Source organism: Balaenoptera physalus (genome assembly GCF_965194825.1).
Source record: "Balaenoptera physalus genome assembly, chromosome: 3".
In the NCBI taxonomy this organism is placed as follows: Eukaryota; Metazoa; Chordata; class Mammalia; order Artiodactyla; family Balaenopteridae; genus Balaenoptera; species Balaenoptera physalus.
The window spans coordinates 112,389,184-112,410,037 of NC_138890.1; the positions used below are offsets into that span (position 1 = coordinate 112,389,184).

A 20,854-nucleotide genomic window follows, 5' to 3' on the forward strand; every position below is an offset into this window, starting at 1 on the left:
GTTGATTCTTCCAATCCAAGAACATGGTATATCTCTCTATCTGTATCATCTTTAATTTCTTTCATCAGTGTCTTATAGTTTTCTGCATACAGGTCTTTTGTCTCCTCAGGTAGGTTTATTCCTGGGTATTTTATTCTTTTTGTTGCAGTGGTAAATGGGAATGTTTCCTTAATTTCTCTTCCAGATTTTTCATCATTAGTGTATAGAAATGCAAGAGATTTCTGTGCATTAATTTTGTATCCTGCTACTTTACCAGATTCGTTGATTAGTTCTAGTAGTTTTCTGATAACATCTTTAGGATTCTCTATATATAGTATCATGTTATCTGCAGACAGTGACAGTTTTACTTCTTTTCTGATTTGGATTCCTTTTATTTCTTTTTCTTCTCTGATTGCTGTGGCTAAAACTTCCAAAACTATGTTGAATAATAGTGGTGAGAGTGGGCACCCTTGTCTTGTTCCTGATCTTAGAGGAAATGGTTTCAGTTTTTCACCATTGAGAACGATGCTGGCTGTGGGTTTGTCATATATGGCCTTTATTATGTTGAGGTAAGTTCCCTCTATGCCTACTTTCTGGAGGGTTTTTATCATCAATGGGTGTTGAATTTTGTCAACAGCTTTTTCTGCATCTATTGAGACGATCACATGGTTTTTCTCCTTCAATTTGTTAATATGGTATATCACATTGATTGATTTGCATATATTGAAGAATCCTTGCATTCCTGAGATAAACCCCACTTGATCATGGTGTATGATCCTTTTAATGTGCTGTTGGATTCTGTTTGCTAGTATTTTGTTGAGGATTTTTGCATCTATGTTCATCAGCGATATTGGCCTGTAGTTTTCTTTCTTTGTGACATCTTTGTCTGGTTTTGGTATCAGGGTGATGGTGGCCTCGTAGAATGAGCTGGGGAGTGTTCCTCCCTCTGCTATATTTTGGAAGAGTGTGAGAAGGATAGGTGTTAGCTCTTCTGTAAATGTTTGATAGAATTCGCCTGTGAAGCCATCTGGTCTTGGGCTTTTGTTTGTTGGAACATTTTTAATCACACTCTCAATTTCAGTGCTTGTGATTGGTCTGTTTATATTTTCTATATTTTCCTGGTTCAGTGTCGGAAGGTTGTGCTTTTCTAAGAATCTGTCCATTTCTTCCAGGTTGTCCATTTTATTGGCATAGAGTTGCTTGTAGTAATCTCTCATGAGCCTTTGTATTTCTGCAGTGTCAGTAATTTGGTACATTTGTATGTGGTAACTAGACTGGCAGTTCTTGGTTTCCATCCCAATGGTTCCTAGTGCCTCTAATTGCACAGTTACTGGTTAAGCCATTCCCAAATGCTGACCAGATGCTTCCAGATGGGCGTAACTGACCCAAATAGGGAGCCCCTGGGCCTTGCCCGCCTGTAACAGAAGAGGCTGCTGAGGTCCACAGTTTCACCCCCGGGCTAAGGTGCTGGGAGGGCACCCCTTGCGGGCGGGCAGGGCCCTGGCAGTAGGAAGCTCTGCGCAGGGGCAGGCGCGCGGAAGGGAGGAGGGGTCGGGCGATAAGGCCGGGTGGAACAGACAGCCACCTACTCCTGCGTCTCGCTCCTGCAGCACTGAGACCTCAGCCGAACCTATAAAGATGAACAAGCCTGGGAGTTAGGACACCCTGCGACGATGGTTCACACTTGTCTCCTGGGTACACCCAGGACGCCTCTGTCCTGTGATGACTGACCCATAAATCCACCACAGGCGCCTCAGACCCAAATGTTGGACCCTGATGTGAGTTGCCTCTGCCTCCTGTGTATTCCCTCCATCCCACCCGCTACTCCCCCACCACCTGTGAACAAAGCCCCTTCATTCTTGGATCCTTCTCGAAGTTCTAGGGAGGGAAATGAGGCACTAACCTTGGGTGCAAAATTTAAGCAAAATCCCAGCAGCTCTTTTTGGTAGAAATAGAAAAGCTAATTCTAAAATGTGTATGGAAAGGCAAAGGAACTGGAATAGCTAAAACAATATCGAAAATGAATAAAGGTGGAGGAATCACAAACTGGTTTTAAGACAATTTGTAGCTATAGTAATCAAGAGGGTGTGGTGTTGGAGGAGGGACAGACACACAGATCAATAAACTAGGAGACTAGAAATAGACTTACACAGGTATGACCAACTGCTATGTGACAGAGATATAAAAGCAATTGAGGGACGGACACATAGTTTTTTCAATAGATAGTGGGGACTTTGATTAGCAGAAAAATGGACTTCAACCTAAACTTCACACCTTTTACAAAAATTAACTCAAAATGGATCATATATCAATATAAAAAGTAAAGCTGTAAAAATTATAGACAAAAACAACATCTTCATGAATTAGGGTTAGGTGAAGAGTTCTAAGAGATTACACCAAAAGCACGTTCCACAAAAAGAAAAAAAGGATAAAGTGGTCTTCATCAAAATTAAAATCTTTTGTTCTGTGAAATATCTTGTCAAGAGGATGAAAAGAAACTACAGACTGGGAGAAAATATTTGCAAATCAATCACATATCCAATAAAAGACTTGTATCCAAAATATATGAAGAACTCCCTAATCTCAAAAGTAAGAAAACGATCCTATTACAAAATGGACGAATGAACAAACATTTCACTGAAGAGATGACAAGCACATGAAAAGATGATTAACATCAGCCATTAGGAAAATGCAAATTAAAATCATAAGGAGATATCACTATACACCTAGAAAATGACTAAAATTAAAAATACAATACCAAGCACTGGAAAGACTGTGGAGCAACTGGATTGTTGGTGGGACTCTGAAATGGTAGTCACTCTAGAAAAGTTTGGCAGTTTCTTACAAAGTTAGCATATGCTTAGGATCCAGCACTTGCACTCCTGGGTAGTTATCACACAGAAATGAAATGTCTGCCCACACAAAATCCTGTAGACACATGTTCATGGCAACTGTATTTGTGATAGTCAAGAACTAGAAGCAACCTAAATATCCTTCAGTGGGCAAATAAACTGGTTGCATCCATAAATGAAATGCTACTCAGTCGTAAAAGACACTTGTTGCGTGCAACAATTTCTGTGGATCTTAGTGGTATGCCAAGTACAAAAAGCCAGTCTCAAAAGGTTACATATGTCTTGTATCATTTCATTTATATGAACTTGAAATGACAAAATTATAGCAATGGAGAAGAGATGGGTAGCTGCCAAGGATGAATGGTGGGGATAGAGACAAACTATAAAAGAGTGGCAGGAGGGAGTGTCTTTGTGGTGATGGAACAGTCCTGTGTCCTGATTGTGGTGGTGTTTACACAAATCAATACTTGTGATGGAATTTCATAGTCCCCAGAAAGTGCATATAAAAATTGATGAAATAAAGCAAGTTCTGTAGTTTAGTTACTACTGTTGTAATGTCAACTTACTGGTTTTGAAAATATACTCTGGTTATCAAGTATGTTATTAAGGGGAAGTTGGGTGAAGTATACAAACTATACTGTTTTTGCAACTTCTTGTGAGTCTTAGTTACAAATTAAAAGGTTTAAAAATTGTGAATGAGTAAATATTTAAATTCTGTGACCTCTTACATTTGCCTAGCAAACTCCAAACAAATCAGAAATTGTTAGTGCAGAAAGAATCTGGAGATCACTTAGTCCTGTGGTTCCCAAATCCAGAACGTCAGAGTCCCTAAGGCATTTGTTAGATTATACAAATACTCCTGATCTTCTGGAAAACAATCTTTACAGTATTTCTGGAAAAAATCTGTCTTATCGACAAGCTATCAGGCAGTCTTTATGAAGCTATCCCCTTGCTTTCTGCACTTACGGGGATACTACTACTCTATTCCAGCCACCTCATTTTATAAGTCAGAAGCCAAAAAAAGATAGCTCTTAAGTAGTTTTGAAATAATTTGCCCAAGTAATTGGCATAGCTGAAACTAGAGAAAGAGTCTGTCCTCTAAATTAAACTGTTCCTGTAGGAGATGCACCTCATAGCAAAATAATAAACACTACCTTACAGGTGGCTGCTTAGCGAATTATGGCATACATAATGCTGGGTATTTAATAAGAGTTTTTGTTGTAAACTGTATTAGGGAAATACACAATACCTCAACTATATGGGTTTTTTTCCTTTTATTTTTTGATAGAGCTGAGAGACACAGTTCTAATTTGACAGCTAAGCAAATTTGAATGTATATCTTTGTATAGATGAATTTTCTGTTTCATTCCAGGTAAATGTCTGGATTTTGTTATAATAGTCATCTGTGGGTAACATTCCTGGAGCCTGTTTCACGTTTGTCAAAGTAGCTAACATGTCTTTATTGATTTTACACAAAGTTGAGAAAAGAGACTAAGGTCATAAATTACCATATTACAATAAAATTTTCACTAACAGCTGCTTGTATAATCTTTATTCTAACCTATAAAATCTAAAATAAAATGGATCATCCAAGTATTAACTCACATTTCTTATGATATTGTACTTGGGGGACTGCCTTGGCAGGATGTACTAAGCATTCTTAGTTTCTAGCACAATTTCTATCCGTATTATTTGGTAAAATGATGTTATATTTACTAGTATGTGAGGAAAAGAAGTGGACTTTTTAAAGCTTATTGTCATGGTAATGTCACCACAGGAGTTTTAGAGCAAAGTATTAAAACATTTAACAACTGAATGTTTTAGAGTGATCATTTGAGGGGACCCAGGAGTGACAGATAACCAACATTTCCAAATATGCACACAAACGGTTGCCACCTCATTCAGACTGTCACTTAAGCCTTCACTATGTGGTGTGTATCTTCAAAATGAGGGAGCCATTCACATACAGCCCTTGAGCCAGGCTTGATGAACATCATTGACCTCCCTTGCTTCCCAGAGGATCTGAAGCTTTCAAACAGCAATTCTGACGCTAAGGAGAGCTTTTCCTGTAGGAGGGAGAGGAGGAAATTGTGGCCCCAGATCACCCCTTCAGACCTTCCAGTCTGAGAAGTGTCAGCTTCCTCTGCAGTTCCTTACCAGTGATCTGCTTATCTGTGGTAATAAATTATTGACATGAATTGTCTAATCTACTCACAGTGTAGGAGTTTTTGTTTAAGTCTAGCTTTCTAAACCTCTTTGACTGTAGTTAATTAGAAGTCGAACAATGGGTCATGTTACTTGGCTCGGTTACAAGTGTAGGACATGCTGAGCATACCCAAATTTTCAAATAAGACGAGGTTAGATGCTGATAAATATAATGCTTTCTTACCTCTTTAACAACCAGTGAACGTTTAAACCTGTACAATAGGGGGCAGAGTGAGCCACATTTTAAATAATTCTTTTTTTATGTCAATCACAGCTGAGAACAGTTGAGGGAAATGTTACTTGTTGAAACACGTTTTGTCCATTAACACCTGCTTTGGAAACAATGACATGAAATAGATTGTCTTGTCATATCTGTCTCCCCCAACAGCTTGGTGAATTTGTTTATCCAGTTTATAAGAAGATATGTTTTCTCTATATAGCTCGACAGTTTCAGGTATTCTGTTTTTGTGTGTGTTTGCAGGCTAGTTGGACCACACTGCCCCCCCCCTTAGTTTCCTGATAGATTCCAGGTATTTCCTTAGAATTTTAATTCCAGTATATACAATAGTTGACTTTGTTCATTCTATATTTTACACATTTTCTTATGTTTATAATTAGGTCGTTTTTTTTTCCCCTGTCAGCATACCCCTTTTCCTCCTGCCCATGACATAACATAGATGTGTGTGTGTGTGTGTGTGTGTGTGTGTGTGTGTGTGTGTGTGTGTGTAATAGAAGAAAGCCATTTTGAACGATTTATTGACTAAGAGTCTTGATCTAGGATTATATTTTAGAGGGTCTAGGAACCTCCTGAAACTGTATGTAGAATTTGCTGATATAAATATGTACCTGTGCGTGTATGCATACACACACACACACACACATACCCAACACATACATTTTTCTGGAAAAGGGAGCTATATATTTTTCAGATTTTTGAATGGTTTCTTCCCAAGAAACCAGCTACTGTTTAAATTTGTACATCAGTGAGCAGATTATTACATAATTATTACATAATTTTCCAATTTAATCACAGCTGAGAACAGTCGTGAGAAGTTGCCTGTGGTTTGACATCATTTATGAAATGTCCCCAGAGTGGTGAGGATCTGCGGATGCATGATCCAGGCTGCAGAACCTGCAACCTGCACATTTCACATACTGCTTTGATGGCACCAGCTAACCTAATTATGGAGCAGTGGGCCATTTTAGAGAAAAGTTCCACAATGTCACTGGTAAATGCAGAATCAGAAAGAGGGTATAAAGCCCCAACCTCAGGAATAAAAGCAGAGGACAAAAACCCAAAGATGTTTTAACACCTAAGACTGAAGTAAAACTTGACAGAATAGATCAAATAAAAAATGTGCAGTGTGTGCCTGTAAAAACAAATGACACAACGTTTGTGTTTGCTTTAAAATATTTAAGCAACTATAAAGTTTTAAAAAAGGGTTAAATGAAGCAAATATGGCAAAAATCTTGGTAATTGCTGATTCTGATTTATAGGTATGTTAAAGTTCATTGTACTATTTACTTTTCGGTATGTATGAAATTTCCCATAATAATTTTTTTAAATTACATACATGTCCTAATTGCTTAACTGCCATACTCTCTGGTCATACTAGAACCAGTACAGTCAGCTCTGATAGGGGCAAAATGAAGATATGGAACAATCAAGTGGACAATAAAGAAGCTGGAAACGAACCCTAGGAGCACTGAGACGTATGTAACACAGCAGGAAGAAACAAAGCTGAGAAGCCATGCAAATTTTAGCAAGACTAGATGAGAAAAATGATCAGTTCAATAATAAAAGCACAATAAGCTAAAATCATTTTCATTGATTTTAGGAAATGGTAAAACACAGACTGCTTTGGGGAATGTAAATTGGTATAGCCTTACTCCTAAAACAGTTTAGCGACATGAATCAAAAATCTTAAAACATTCCATATCCTTTGATCCCTTCATTCCCTTAGTAACAGTGTAACCCAGAGAAACATAATGTGAGCAACTATTTCTGCACACATATCTTACATTTGAAAACTCTGAGGGGAGGGGGACCCTACGGAACACTATATCCCTAGCACAGGTCCTCCTAACTATGCAGGAAATAAGTGCTCGTTGAATGCATATTAAATAAACAGTGAAGAATTAGAAACAACCCAAAAAGCCCTAAAGCTATTTGGTACATTTTGATTTAAAAGAAATACTAGTCATTTTAAGTTGTTTTTTTCAAAGAATGTTAAATGACATGGGAAAATGCTGCACATAAAATGTTAAGTGGGAAAAATCAGGGTGTAAAACCATATACAGAATGATCCTAATTAAATATGTCTAACTACAACAAGAAAATATATCAAAATTTTAACTGTAGTATCCCTGGGTTATAAACACAAGTAAGTTTTAAATTTTCTCCTTCAAATTTTTCTGCGACTTCCAAATTATAAGGACGAAAATCTTTTTTGTGTGTGTGTATTTTTAGTTTTGCAGTCTCTGGATACATGTGTACACTGCATTAAAAAAGAGCCCGTCTTCTTTGATCACTTCCAGTCCAAGTTCCCACTCTCCACCTCTGAGGTAACCTCTCTTACAAGTTTTGTGTGTCCTTCTAGACCACTTTAATGTTTTTAGATACATATACTGTATATGTACTACAGAAAATGTGTGGTATTAGTGTATTTTTTATATAAATAGTGTTAAGTGGCATGCATAGTTAGCATCTAGTTTTTGTTTTCTGTTTTAACTCAACATTCTATGAGAATTGCCTGTTTTTTTTCTTTTAATTTATTTCATTTTATTTATTTTTGGCTGCGTTGGGTCTTTGTTGCTGTGTGCGACACACACACACACGCTTTGTTGCTGTTGTGGTGAGCGGGGGCTACTCTTTGTTGCGGTGCGCGAGCCTCTCATTGCGGTGGCTTCTCTTGTTGAGGAGCATGGGCTCTAGGTGTGCGGGCTCAGTAGTTGTGGTGCACGGGCTTAGCTGCTCCGCGGCATGTGGGATCCTCCCGGACCAGGGCTCGAACCTGTGTCCCCTGCATTGGCAGGTAGATTCTTAATCACTGCGCCACCAGGGAGGCCCCGAGAATTGCCTGTTTTGATACATGGAGATGAATTCACTCCCCTTAACTACTATACGCTACTATATTTTATTTAACCATCTCCCTCTCACTACGCAGGAAAGGGCTTGGGTATTCTCTCTCTGAACCTACTGAAGGAGGGGGCTATGGAAACCTCCTCCCACTCTGCTGCTGGTGGCAGGGGAAATGAATCTTCTCAAAGGATAGAGGAGTGGGTATCAGTTCCCAGGAGCAAAACAGGTCCAGTCCTTAGCGTCTGCAGAAAGGAAACCATGGGAGGCTTCCCCTGGGCTCAGTGATCACCCACATACACAGACATTCCACAGAGATCTATTGAGTACCACCAAGTGCCAGGCACCATACTAAACCCTGAAGATCTGGCATGCACGTGTAAATACCAATGCACCAAAGGCTGTAGATATACTGAACTATGATTTCCTGTTAGCCTATCAGGGCATGCTTTGTTAAATTTCTGCTTCACTGTTATTACTAACAGTGATCTCTGGGTATTTGAAAAGCTTTAAAGTAACCCAAGAAATCACCACCTAGCCATAGGTTTTATTTATTCTCATGTAAAGTTTATATGAATGTAGGAATACATGTGAGTTTCCAGTTTGTTTTTAATAATTTACAAAATGGGACTTGGTGATCTCTAAAATCACTTTTCAGCTGTCTGTACAAGATATTTGCAATAGGGCTCTTTTACCACTAGGTGTCGCTATTGACAACACAAAAGTTAAACAAAAGCAAGGGGTTTACAACTGCTTTAAAGAACACTAAGAAATTTAATAAAAATGTGAAAGCACTTTTACAGACAAGCCCTATAAAAACCCAGAAGGGGCGCTTCTGGAACCTATGTGCATATCAAAGTAGCCCAGTTCCATGGGCATGCTAATAGTTAAGTACTCCCTATACCTTCTAGAACAACCTTTAGCAACTTACTGGTCAGCAGCATAAGAAGGGAATCAAAGGTCTTAGAATTGGAAGGGAGTTTATTTGCCTATCAGTTTTCAAATCTCTGCTCCCTGGAGTTAGAGATACGTTTACATCACAACCTAGTGCACACACACACACACACACACACACACACACCATAGACACAGATTTTCTCTGTCTGTGTTTCTACTTCTAGTTGAAATCAAAGTTTCACAAAACAATGATACCCTCACTATGTGCAATGCACTTTTTTCTGTGTACTTGTGAACTAATAGAAAACATATATTGGTCTCTGCCCCAGTTCCTGGCACAGAGCTCCTAAATGCCTGGGAATTTCCTGGGTGATAGGAGTGGCTTTTGTTCTAATGGGTTGACTCTTGGTGGGCTCCTGAATAGCTTTAGGATGGGAGCTGGTCGCCAGGAAGACCAAGCCCTGATTAAAAGCTTGGAACTTTCAGCCCCATTCCCCATCATCCGGGAAGGGGAGAAGGGTTAGCAGTGGAGTTAATGATTGATCATGCCTATGTGATGCAGCCTCCATAAAAATTCCAAAAGTACGTGGTTCAGAGAGCCTCCAGGGTGGTGAACTCATCTACATGCCAAGAGGGTGGTGCTCCCCAACTACAGGGGGACAGAAGTTCCTGCACTTGTGACCCTTCTGGACCTCACCTGTGCAGCTCTTCCTCTGTATCCTTTATCATATCCTTTGTTATATAACAAACTGATAAGCATAAGTAAGTGTTTCCCTGAGAACTGTGAGTCATTCTAGCCAATTACTGGACCCAAGGAGGGGGTCATTGGAACCCAGATTTATAGCTGGTCAGTTAGAAATACAGGTGACAATCTGGGACTTGCAACTGGTATCTTAAGTGGGGCAGCCTTATGGGACTGAACACTTAACCTGGAGGATCTGATACTAACTTCAGGTAGATGGTGTGAGAACTGAACTAAATTGTAGAACACTTAGCTGGTGTTGCAAACTTGTCTGATGTGTGGAAAACCCATAACATCTAGTGTCAGATGTGCCGTATGATAGTATTGTGACAGTAAAGGAGACACAGGGAATGCTTTTCCTAGACATGTTCTATTTCATAAAAAAATACTGGTCATAATCCAATAAATTGATTTTACTTGATCTAATACCCTTCCTTCCATTTAATACATTAGGAAACAGAGGTTCAGAGAGGTGCAGTGACTTGCCCCAAGTAACACAGTAAACCAGGACTCAGACTTTTCAGGACACTGGCAGGTTTTTCTTTGAAAGGTGCTAGGCAAAATTCAAAAACTGTCCTTGACATACTCCCAGCCCTTTCTGCACTCCTGTTTCTTCTAAAGTTTGTGGGCCAGTGCCTGCTGGTGAAAAAACCAACAAAGTGTAAGTGTGATTAGTCATTTTAAAAATACGAGTTCTTTCTGAAATACAAATATGATCACTTTAACTGTTCTACTTGAATTCCCACAGCAGCTCTTTGTGGTTTTCAGGCCAAATACAAATCATCAGTGTGGCAATAAAGGCTCCTCCAGACCTGGCCCCAGTCCTGCTAGCCAGCCTCACTCTTTACCACTTCCCCACATGCAACTTCAAGGTCTTTCCTTCCTCCATTCTTGGCCTGGCTAAATCCTAAGTTTTTCACAACTCTACTCACATTCCTCTTCTGTGACTCTTCCCTGGTGCTTGCTTTCCACACCTCCGCTACAGCACACGTCGTGCCATCCCCTAATCTTCTTCTTGTCTGTCTTCTCCACTGGACTCGGGCATTTGTATGAGCCGGGTCAGGGCTCTCAGTCTGTTGCCCCTGCCACCCAGCCTAGGGCTCAGCACACAAGAGGAACTCAGTAAGTATCTGCCGAAGTGAATCTTTGCATATTCTTACTCTCAGATTTTAATCCCCCCAAAACTACAACTCACTGGAATATCAGCTCTCTGAATTATGTAAGAACTAGTTTTTCTTTGTTTTTTTTTTAACATCTTTATTGGAGTATAATTGCTTTACAATGGTGTGTTAGTTGCTGCTGTATAACAAAGTGAATCAGCTACACATATACATATATCTCCTCCCTCTTGCGTCTCCCTCCCACCCTCCCTATCCCACCCCTCTAGGTGATCACAAAGCACCGAGCTGATCTCCCTGTGCTATGCAGCTGCTTCCCACTAGCTATCTAGTTTACATTTGGTAGTGTATATATGTCCATGCCACTCTCTCACTTCGTCCCAGCTTACCCTTCCCCCTCCCCGTGCCCTCAAGTCCATTCTCTACATCTTCGTCTTTATTCCTCTCCTGCCCCTAGGTTCTTCAGAACTTTTTTTTTTTTTTAGATTCCATATATATGTGAAGAACTAGTTTTGATAATGCAGATCTCCGTTTCCTAATATCTTGAGAGTATTAAGAAAAACTATACCTATCATCTTGGGAAAAATGGATGCAAAAACCCACTTCTGACTTTTTTTTCCTCCTTATCTTATACGTATTGGGTGGGGGGTGGTAGTTTCATTTTTTTAACCTCCTGCTTGTAGGCTAGTATCTGATGATCAGCACAGCCTCTGACCCTTCCATGGTTACTCAAAGAACTAGCCCACCCACTCGGGTTCCCAGACTGAGAGCTTTCCCTGGATCACTTACGAGGGGCAGACAGCAACTCTTCCTGAATGCCACCTTACAACATACCCAAAAATGTGGCTCAGTAAATTACTTACTATCCATCAAATCAGAGTGAAAAGGAGACAGTTAAATGCTTCTATGAATAAGTACAGGGATAACAAAGGGAGAGGTCCACCACAGGGGGCTGTGGTGCTCAGAGACGGCTTTGTAAAGAGTGGATCACATAGAGCAGGTTGAGAATGGGGCAGAGAGATGGGGAGGGAAACACTTCCAGGTGAGAACCAGCATGCGCGACAGTCAGGCTGTGGGCAGTGGGCAGAGAAGGCGCCCGACCAGGAGCCCATTCGCCTGGGGAGAAGTCAGGCCCGAACTGAGGTGGGAAGGAGCAGGCATGTGCCTCGACGGGAGCAGGGCCGATTACCCTCTCCCGCTGACTCCACGCGGCACTGTGTAAGTTATGCAGCGCATTCAGACTCACTCACCATTGCGATCTCTGTGCCCTTGTTAGGTGAGCGGGATTGATAGTAATGGACTTTTTAAAACAGAAGTGGTAACAGACTAAAGGAGATTAAGAAAATTAGCTCAAGCCACGCAGCTAGTAGCAAACCAACCTCACAGTCCAGCTCCCTAGACCTCTCCCAATTTCACAGACCCAAGCGTCGGGTGGGCCTCACAAGTCACATGGCTGAGCTTCCTCATGGTGCAGATGAAGACTCTGAGGACCAAAGAGGTGAAAGAGCTTTTCGAAGATCACACAACTGTAGAGTTTAGGAGACTGACTTGTAGCAGCTTTAACCAGTCTTGTTCCTCACTGAAGGGGCTTTGCCTTGTATTGGCTGGAGAGGAAACCCCGAAGAAAAAAAATCCTCATGTTGCAGAGAAAGAACTGTTACTTTGACAAAACAAAATATTTTCTAATTTTATGACAGTTGGGATAACAGTCTGTTATTTAACTGCATTCTTAAAAAAATGGAAATTTTTATCAACCAAATATTAGAAGTTTAAGTGAAAAAAATTCTGAAAAGAAATAGAGCTGCTCGAGGAGAAGCATCTATCTGGGGAGGGTGGTCTCTACAACCTACAGGAGCTCTTCAGAACTTTGTGCTGCCACTGGTGAGTTTTTAGGTCTCCATCAATCAGGGAATTTAAAAAAAATTAACTTAAAAAAAGGAAACTAGGGCTTCCCTGGTGGTGCCCTAGTGGCTGAGAAGCCACCTGCCAATGCAAGGGACATGGGTTCAAGCCCTGGTCTGGGAAGATCCCACATGCCGTGGAGTAACTAAGCCCGTGCGCCACAACTACTGAGCCTGCACTCTAGAGCCCGCAAGCCACAACTACTGAGCCCACATGCTGCAACTACTGAAGCCCGCCTACCTAGAGCCCATGCTCCACAACAAGAAAAGCCACCACAATGAGAAACCCGCACACCGCAAGGAAGAGTAGCCCCCGCTCGCTGCAACTAGAGAAAACCCACGCGCAGCAACGAAGACCCGACACAGCCAAAAATAAATAAATAAAATAAATAAATTCATTAAAAAAAAAAAAGAAACTACACACTGCCCCCAAACTGACAGACTACTATCATCTCAGAATCTGTTCAAAAAGGATAACTAGTATTTCCAGACGAGTACATCATCCAGATGACACATTATTACAATTTTTTTTTTAACCCTAGAAATGACATGGCTTGAGAAATGACTTGCTGAGAAATCTGTGTTTACATTAGGGAGAGTCGGGGGCGGGAGGTGGAAATCCCTTGCAGAAGTTGAAAAGATGTTAAGTGGTAAATACCAAAATGCCCAACAAGCATGTAAGCAGGCTCTCATCCCAGCAAGAATATGTGCAGCTCAGCGTTTTAAAATTTACTTTTAGCTTTTCCAGCAGTTTGAATTAACCCTTTCTCTACTTCTGTTCCCTTCGTGAGAGTACAGCCCTTAACCTAGAGGCTCACAGGGCTGTCGCGGTCCTCTGCTATTCGCCAGCAGATAATCCCCTCATCCTAACTGCTTCCCCAAAGTAGGCCGCCTCTCCAAATGCCTCCTAGACTTCCTTGCTATCCAGATTCTCGGGGCAAGGCCCGGGCAATGTTAGGAAGTAAGTCCATCTTGCAGGAGCTATGCACAGAATTGGAAAAGACCTACTGGGAGACCAAAGCAATACAAATAAATGCCACTCGAAGGGTACATCCAGACCAGAACTTCTTCAGGAGCATGTGCATCAGAATCACCCCAGAGGGGCTGTTCCAGCAGGTGGCCCCAGCGTCTGTAATTGTAAAAGATCCTCAAGTGACTCTAAAGTGCATCCCCCACTGACAGACACTAATCTAGATGCTCTAAAGAGTCAATTACATTTTTCTCTTAGTTTAAGACCCTAGCAAGTTAAAATGAAAAACAAAACAGGCAACCCCAAACCGAAAATTCTATGGTTCATCTTAATATCTTGCTGACTATTAATCTTATTGACAGCCTAGGTGAATGACAGTCAAATATAAGAAAGGTGACCATTTAATGAATATTTGCATAATACTTTACCATATTTTCTCATACACTAAGGCTCTCATGTGCTTCACAGAGCAGCCCTGTGAGGTAGCTTGTTATTCTCAAATTAAAGATGAAGAGAATGAGTCTCAGAGACATGAGAGAACGACCTGGAAGTGCCCTGATGATGTCAGTATTTCTATTACCGAGTTAGATTCCTTTTTTGCTATTTATAGTGATTTGTGTCTTTGCAGTGTTTCTTCTAAACATAGAGTACATCAGTTGCTGCAGACATTTGCTTCCAAGGGAAAAAAAATCCACGTCAAAATCTCAGTGATCTGAAATCTCACACCATATTGGTCCCGTTAAAACCAGGACCGGCCACATAAACTCTCAGAGTTCTTCTAAGCTCTTTGGCTCAATAGATGAATCTGAAGAACAAGAACAAAACAAAAGCCAAGAAAATAAAAGAAGGTTAACTGAGCAGTAAAGACTTGTTTCAAGAATATCAATTCTAAAATAAAACCACTCAGCTCTGTGGTTGGGTGAGTGTTATTATAGCAAAGTCAAAAGCTTCCTAAATGAGTGGGTGCTGATTGGTTGGAAAACAAAACAAACAAGTCAGTGCCCAGTCCGTTAAAGATGAAAGCAGACTTAACACATGGTGGTGCCAGCAGGGACGACATATCCAAGTGCAAAAGAGACACCAGGATCTTTGCAACAGTGAAACATGCAGCACAGGCTTCTCTTTTTACCTTGTCTGTCGACATTTCCTTCATCCTGAAAGGCTGCTCTGGCGTAACTCAGAGGCAGATTCAGCCCGACAGCTGGCCCTACCATGCTCAGCCATGACGTGATGTAGTTGACATTCCTGGGAAATAAGTGAAACACAGAAAACTCTGTTTCCATTGTAGTTGTTTGAGTGGTAGAAAATCAGTTACCAACAATCATAGAAATGAGGCTTTCTTCAAAGACGTGTGCTCAGCACCTGGAATCTCAGCATTTCCAAATGCCAGCCCATTGCTTAACAGGGACTCGAGGGCCAAAGAGGCTGAGGATCCATCCCTCACTAAAGCAGCTGAAGGGAAGGTCAAGGCACTGGGGCTCCTGACTTCCCTCGATGATTCCAAGTTGATGCAATTGACAACATTAGCTAAGGTAGCAGAGTGCAGTTAAGTGCATGGCTTGGAGGCAAAAGTGCCTGGGTTCAAATGCCAGTTCCACCGCTTAACTCGACGTGTGACCTGAGTGGAGTCATTTAGCCCCTTTGTGCTTTAGCTTCCTCCTCTACAAACTGGGCAAAATAATGGTCCTTAACTCGGAGGGGTGTTACAGGAATCCAGTGCTTTACTATATCCGAAATACTTAGAACTGTGCCTAGCACACAGTAAAAAAAAAAAAATCAATAAATGTTAGCAATTTTTATTATTACAAAGAATATTTCTTTTTTAGCTTAGCTTTTAGAATCACATAAAAAGATTTACACTTTTAAAATAAGAGTGAAAGCCAATGTAGCTTGATGGTGTTTCTTACCTATTGAATTTCTGAGAATTTTTTAACACAGGAGTCATGAATTCATTCGTCTTGCAGGGATGAAGTACAAAAAAGGGTTGTCCAAGTATCGGATGCTCCTGTAAGAATCAGAGTTGGCCCAGGATTGCCAGCTTAAGTTACTTTGAAAAAGTTAAAATCCATAATCTGGTTTACTCCTTTAAGATAAAGGTTTGTTTTAAATTTCAAGTTGTAAAATTAAGATACAGATTGATTCCTATTTTGAAATATAATTCATAACCCAAACATGAGAAAGAGTTGGTGAGAAGAAACTATTTATTGATAAAGGACAGGCACTCAATACAAGCTGCAGATACATTTATCAGTTCCCTCTAACTGTTCTTTAGCTAGTGTTTCCTTTGGCCTATAATTATTCTTCAGTTTTAACTCAAGGATATCCATGAAGTCCAGGAGGCTGACCATCTGAACAATGCATTTCATTCATCTCTTTGTCAATGGTAAGGGGACCAAAATCATTCACATATTTTCTTACATAAATTTTGTCAACATATTAATTGCTTCAGGCCTAACTGCATCCAGTGCCAGTGGGCACATGTCCAGTGAGTAGACGGGATAGGGGGTGGGGTGGAAGAGGGGAACGGCTGGCACTATTTAAATTGCACTGCTTCTGTCTGTCTCTCCCTGAGTTTCTCTGTTTATCTATGTCTCTCCTCTGTCTCCCCCAAGCTTACGGGGCTGTTTCCGGAAGTTCAAAGTCCGTAAGACGGAACTCCACTGCCTTTATGAGAGAGTGACTGGATGTAAGATACAGGTCAGACTGCTGCCAAGTTAGGGATGTGGACATCATTTGGCAAGCATTGGGGAGCCCTAGAAGGTTTCTATATAGTGAGTGATCTATGCATAAATTCTACCAATGCAAAACCAATTATTGTTGATAAATTTATCAATTGCTTACATTGTGCATTAGCCATTATGCCAGAGATTGCAAACCCAAATACTGCTATGATCTGAATGTTTGTGTTCCCACAAATTCATACACTGAAATCCTAATGCCCAGTGTGATGGTATTAGGAGGTACGGCCTTTGGGAAGACCTTAGGTCATGAGGGTGGAGCCCTCATGATGAGATTAATGCCTTTATAAAAGAGGCTCCAGAGGGCTAGCTTGCCCCTTTCTGCCATGTGAGGACACAGAGAGAAGTCTGCAACCTGGAAAAGGGCCCTCACGAGAGAGGGCTGGAGACCTAAACCTGGTCTCAGACTTCCAGCCTCCAGAACTGTGAGAAATAACTTTCTGTTGTATATCAACTACCCAATCTGTGGTATTTTGCTATAGCCACCCAAAGAGACCAAGACAACTACCTATGAAGACCAGGCAGGTGACCCGAAGGGGTGAGGCCAATTAACTACACCAGCAGGTGACGAGGACTGTGGGGACCTGGAGAGCCCAGCCGAGGCTGTTTTTGCCACTCTGCTTCAGCCAGCTGCACCACGTGGGGTGCAGGCTTGGTGTGCCAGGTCTCCCCATTTGTCAAAATAACCTAGAAATCCAGATTTGTATGCAAAACCCCCTAAATTTAAAAATGGGCACAATTTTTAAAAACATGGTGCGGGCCAAATAAAACAAGCCTGTAGGCTGGATCTCGACTAGGGGCTGACTAGCTTCTTCTCCTGGCTTCTTCTCTTCTCAGCCAGTCCAAGGAGAAGCTGAACTCAGAGCTGTCCATGGGAAGAATTATATCCTGCTGCCTCCACTGTCCAACCCTAAAACATTCATGGCTGTGCACAAGTGAACACACCCAACCATAAGAAATGGGAGGAATAGTTCCATTTGTATGGGTGACATCGGGCGTGGAGATGCATGTGTTTGTGAGCGCGCGTGTTCGGCGAGGGCTGAGCTATCCGCTGGGAGTAGGTTGGAATATGTCTCCCTGAGTGCCATCTCCAGATGTCTCTGCCCAGGGTCCTGATTCTCACACAGAGCTTGAGCTCCCATCTCCTGCTCTCTCCCTACCCCTCATTTCTGTCCCTAACCAGATGCTGGGGTCACAGCCCCAGATGTGTTATGCTTATCGCAAGTCCTCCTGTCCAACTTGATTCTGGCTCCCCTTAGCTGCCTTAAACTAATATTTATTAATTCATCACATATCTAGTGATCATCTCTTATGTGTCTTCCAGGAATAGTTCTGGATCTAGTTACAGAGATCACTATCTCTAAGATAAACCAAGTCCCTGATCCCATGGAACTTACATTCCAGTGCAGGAGACAGCCAATAAACACATAGAACAAATAAGTAAACAGGATAATCTAGATAATAGTAAGTGCTATGAATAAAACAAAACAGGGTAATGTGATTTTTTTTTTTTTTTTTTTTTTTTTAGGGTAATGTGATTTTGGAGGACTGTGGTAATAATTTAGATTTGGTGAAAGGGAAGGCCTTACTGAAGAGGTGATCTTTAAACAGAGATCAGAATGGCAAGAAAAACCCAACTGTGCAGAGAAACTTGATGGATACAGAAGACCATAAAGGGAAATGAGTACGGGAAATGTACACAGGAAATGCGAAAGAATTTTAGAATCATCCTGGACTAAAATAATTATTGTTTATAGAGCTGAGATTTAAAAGGTTAAATTTAGTCTAAATTCTTTTTGGATTACTTGTGTAGTAAACATTGGAAGGAATGAAGAGCAGTAACCAAATCTGTGAAGACATGTTACTTTCTTTAATAAAATGAAACCTAGACCTCCAAGGACGGCATTACATGGAACACTCATAAAGGGGAGAGTCAGCTCAGCCATGCCTCCACTCCTCCAGGACTCACCCTTCCCTTGGCAGCCCTTGTTTCCCATGGCCACTCTCATGTTCATGGGGAAACTCCTCCAACTTTAAACACTTGAGCCCAAGTTTCCTGTAGCTGAGGTGGAATGGACTAGTCAAACAAGACTCTACTGAAAGCCTGGGAATACTGAAAGGGTAACAGAACACTAAGCAACAGGGCTCTAAAAGATCCAGAGTGTTACAATACTGGGGCTCCCAGGCCCATTTGAGTCATGGGGGACACTGGAAGAGATCTTGGCTGGGCTTTCCCTTTCTGGCCTGCATGGTGGATGGAAGCACTCACAACAACTATGCAAGAGTGTCCTCCAAGAATCTTAACCCCTAATAATTCAGTCTCCTTGAGGAGATGGTAACTCTTATGAGGAATGGCTTCATCATATAGACAAGACCTTGCCTCTTCCTTACAGGTCTGTGGCCTAACATTTACAAGACCTCACAAGAATAACCACATCAGAGTATAACATACATCTGAGAGTTACAGACACACTTAAAGTTCAGGGGTCCATTTTCTAAGCAGAGGTCGGCCCATGTCACATTGTAGCTCTGCTTATTTGATGCTCCTTAGTAAAGACTTGGACTTCATGTCTACAAGTCATCTTTTGCTCACTCCATATAGCAAGTAGATAAGAGCAGGCTTGGGATCTGTAGTTAAGACTTAAGTTCTGCTCCACTACTTAGTAGCTGTGAGCTTTGAGGCAAACCACTTAATCATTTCATGTCTCTGTTTCCTCATCTGGTAACTGGGACTAATGATAGTATCTACCTCATAGATTGACTGTGATACTTCAATGAAAAAATGCCAGAAAACTTTTCAAAATAGTGCCTGACATATATAATAAGCACTTAGTTGGCTATTATTATTAAACCCATTGTTATCTAAACAGACAAGGATAATAGCACCCAGACATCCAGAATATGGTCTTATAATACCCTATAACAAAGTCCAATTTCAATATGTAAAAACAAAAAACTCCTATAGAGTTATGCAGCACAGGAAAAATATCACTGACCAGTGTCTAAATGTTTACGGACATTTGACAACTGATTATAACCAAGGGCAAGAAAACTCTAAATTAGTAAAAAGTCTATATACAATATATATGGCAATTAGAATTATCAATATATTGGTATTCAGGACAAATTAATGGAAAATAATTTAAAGAATTTAAATTAAAATACAAATTCAGGCACTTCAAAAACCCTTCAGTAATCTACAGCATTTTAATATTCATTTTTCCTCAAACAAAATAAAAAGTTATATTAGCATTTAAGGTTATATTCTAATAAAATGCAAGGTAATGCTTATGTGAAACACTTTTTAAATAATAGGGACTTTCATGCCTTAGAAGAGCTTTTAGATCAGCTTGGACAGTTCTTTAATACAGGTTTGGCAACATTAAAAAAAATTCTTTGTCTTTTATTATGTTAAGAACTTATATTTATATAATTAGATAGAATATATTTAAATCAACGACTGCCTTTAAAAACAAATGTTTAAATTGTATTTTAAACATAAAAATTATACTGTTTTGGTAAGATGCTTCGGTTTAAAAAAGCCAAGCTATGAGATGTTGATCTCCTTATAATAGGAATTATAATAAGGGACATTTATGTAATCTCTTGAGAAAAGTTTTATAAATAAATAACAATAGGAGTAGACTTCTAGTTATAGCAGAATGATATAGCGGTCAACAAATTTCCTTGAAAAACAAGTATAAAACTGAACAAAATTGTCAAAAAAAACCCCACTTCTGGGATGTGGACATCAACCAAAGGCAAATAAAAAATTTGATACATGTTTAACTCATGAAAAGTTGCTAGAACCTCAAGCCAGACACAGAGAGAGTCTTCAGCCTTCTTGCCTAGAAATACTCTCATACTCTCCCCCACCTCCACCTGGCTCCTCAACAGGGAAGTTTTACAGGAGTGGAGCTGGCCACGAGAATTAGCAGCTGTGCTGCTAGCAGGGCTGACTTGATTTCCAACAGTCAAAGAAAACTACTGCCCGGTGGCATTAGCAACAAAACCTGATAGGGAGATCTTGGAGGTGAGACAGTTGTAGAAGGGCTAGGTAAGTTCTCCAGGCATCCTGGGCTGATGGGAACTAAGCACATGTTCAGGGGAGGTACAAGAAGGCCTGATGAAAAGTAAAAGCTGATGACAACTTGAACATTAACTGAAATTTGGTTGTGCTCCCAACCCACACACACATCCATGAACAAATGAGGAAAGGCTTATAGGCCTGAGGTATATAAGCACAACCTCTGTCCAATCATTGGCTAACCAGCAAGGTATGCAGATAGAGCTGGTGACCCTGTGAAAGTCAGGCAAAAACATGAAAATCAGAATGAAAGACAAAATAGAGACATGAATGGCCACACAGAGTA

The 20,854-nt window shown here is 40.7% G+C and overlaps 1 protein-coding gene across 2 annotated transcripts in view; it reads right to left on the reverse strand.

Moving 5' to 3' along the window:
• Positions 1-20,854, reverse strand: part of ATG10 (autophagy related 10) — a 302,663-nt gene that overhangs the window by 61,545 nt on the left and 220,264 nt on the right. The window contains exons 6-8 of one of the 2 annotated variants that reach the window (XM_082458279.1): positions 15,651-15,748; positions 14,873-14,988; positions 10,687-14,548 (exon numbers count right to left, since the gene is read on the reverse strand). In XM_082458279.1, coding sequence (XP_082314405.1) covers positions 14,511-14,548; positions 14,873-14,988; positions 15,651-15,748 — 252 coding nt within the window. In that variant the 3' untranslated portion in view covers positions 10,687-14,510. The other variant, XM_082458278.1, reaches the window with a different exon arrangement.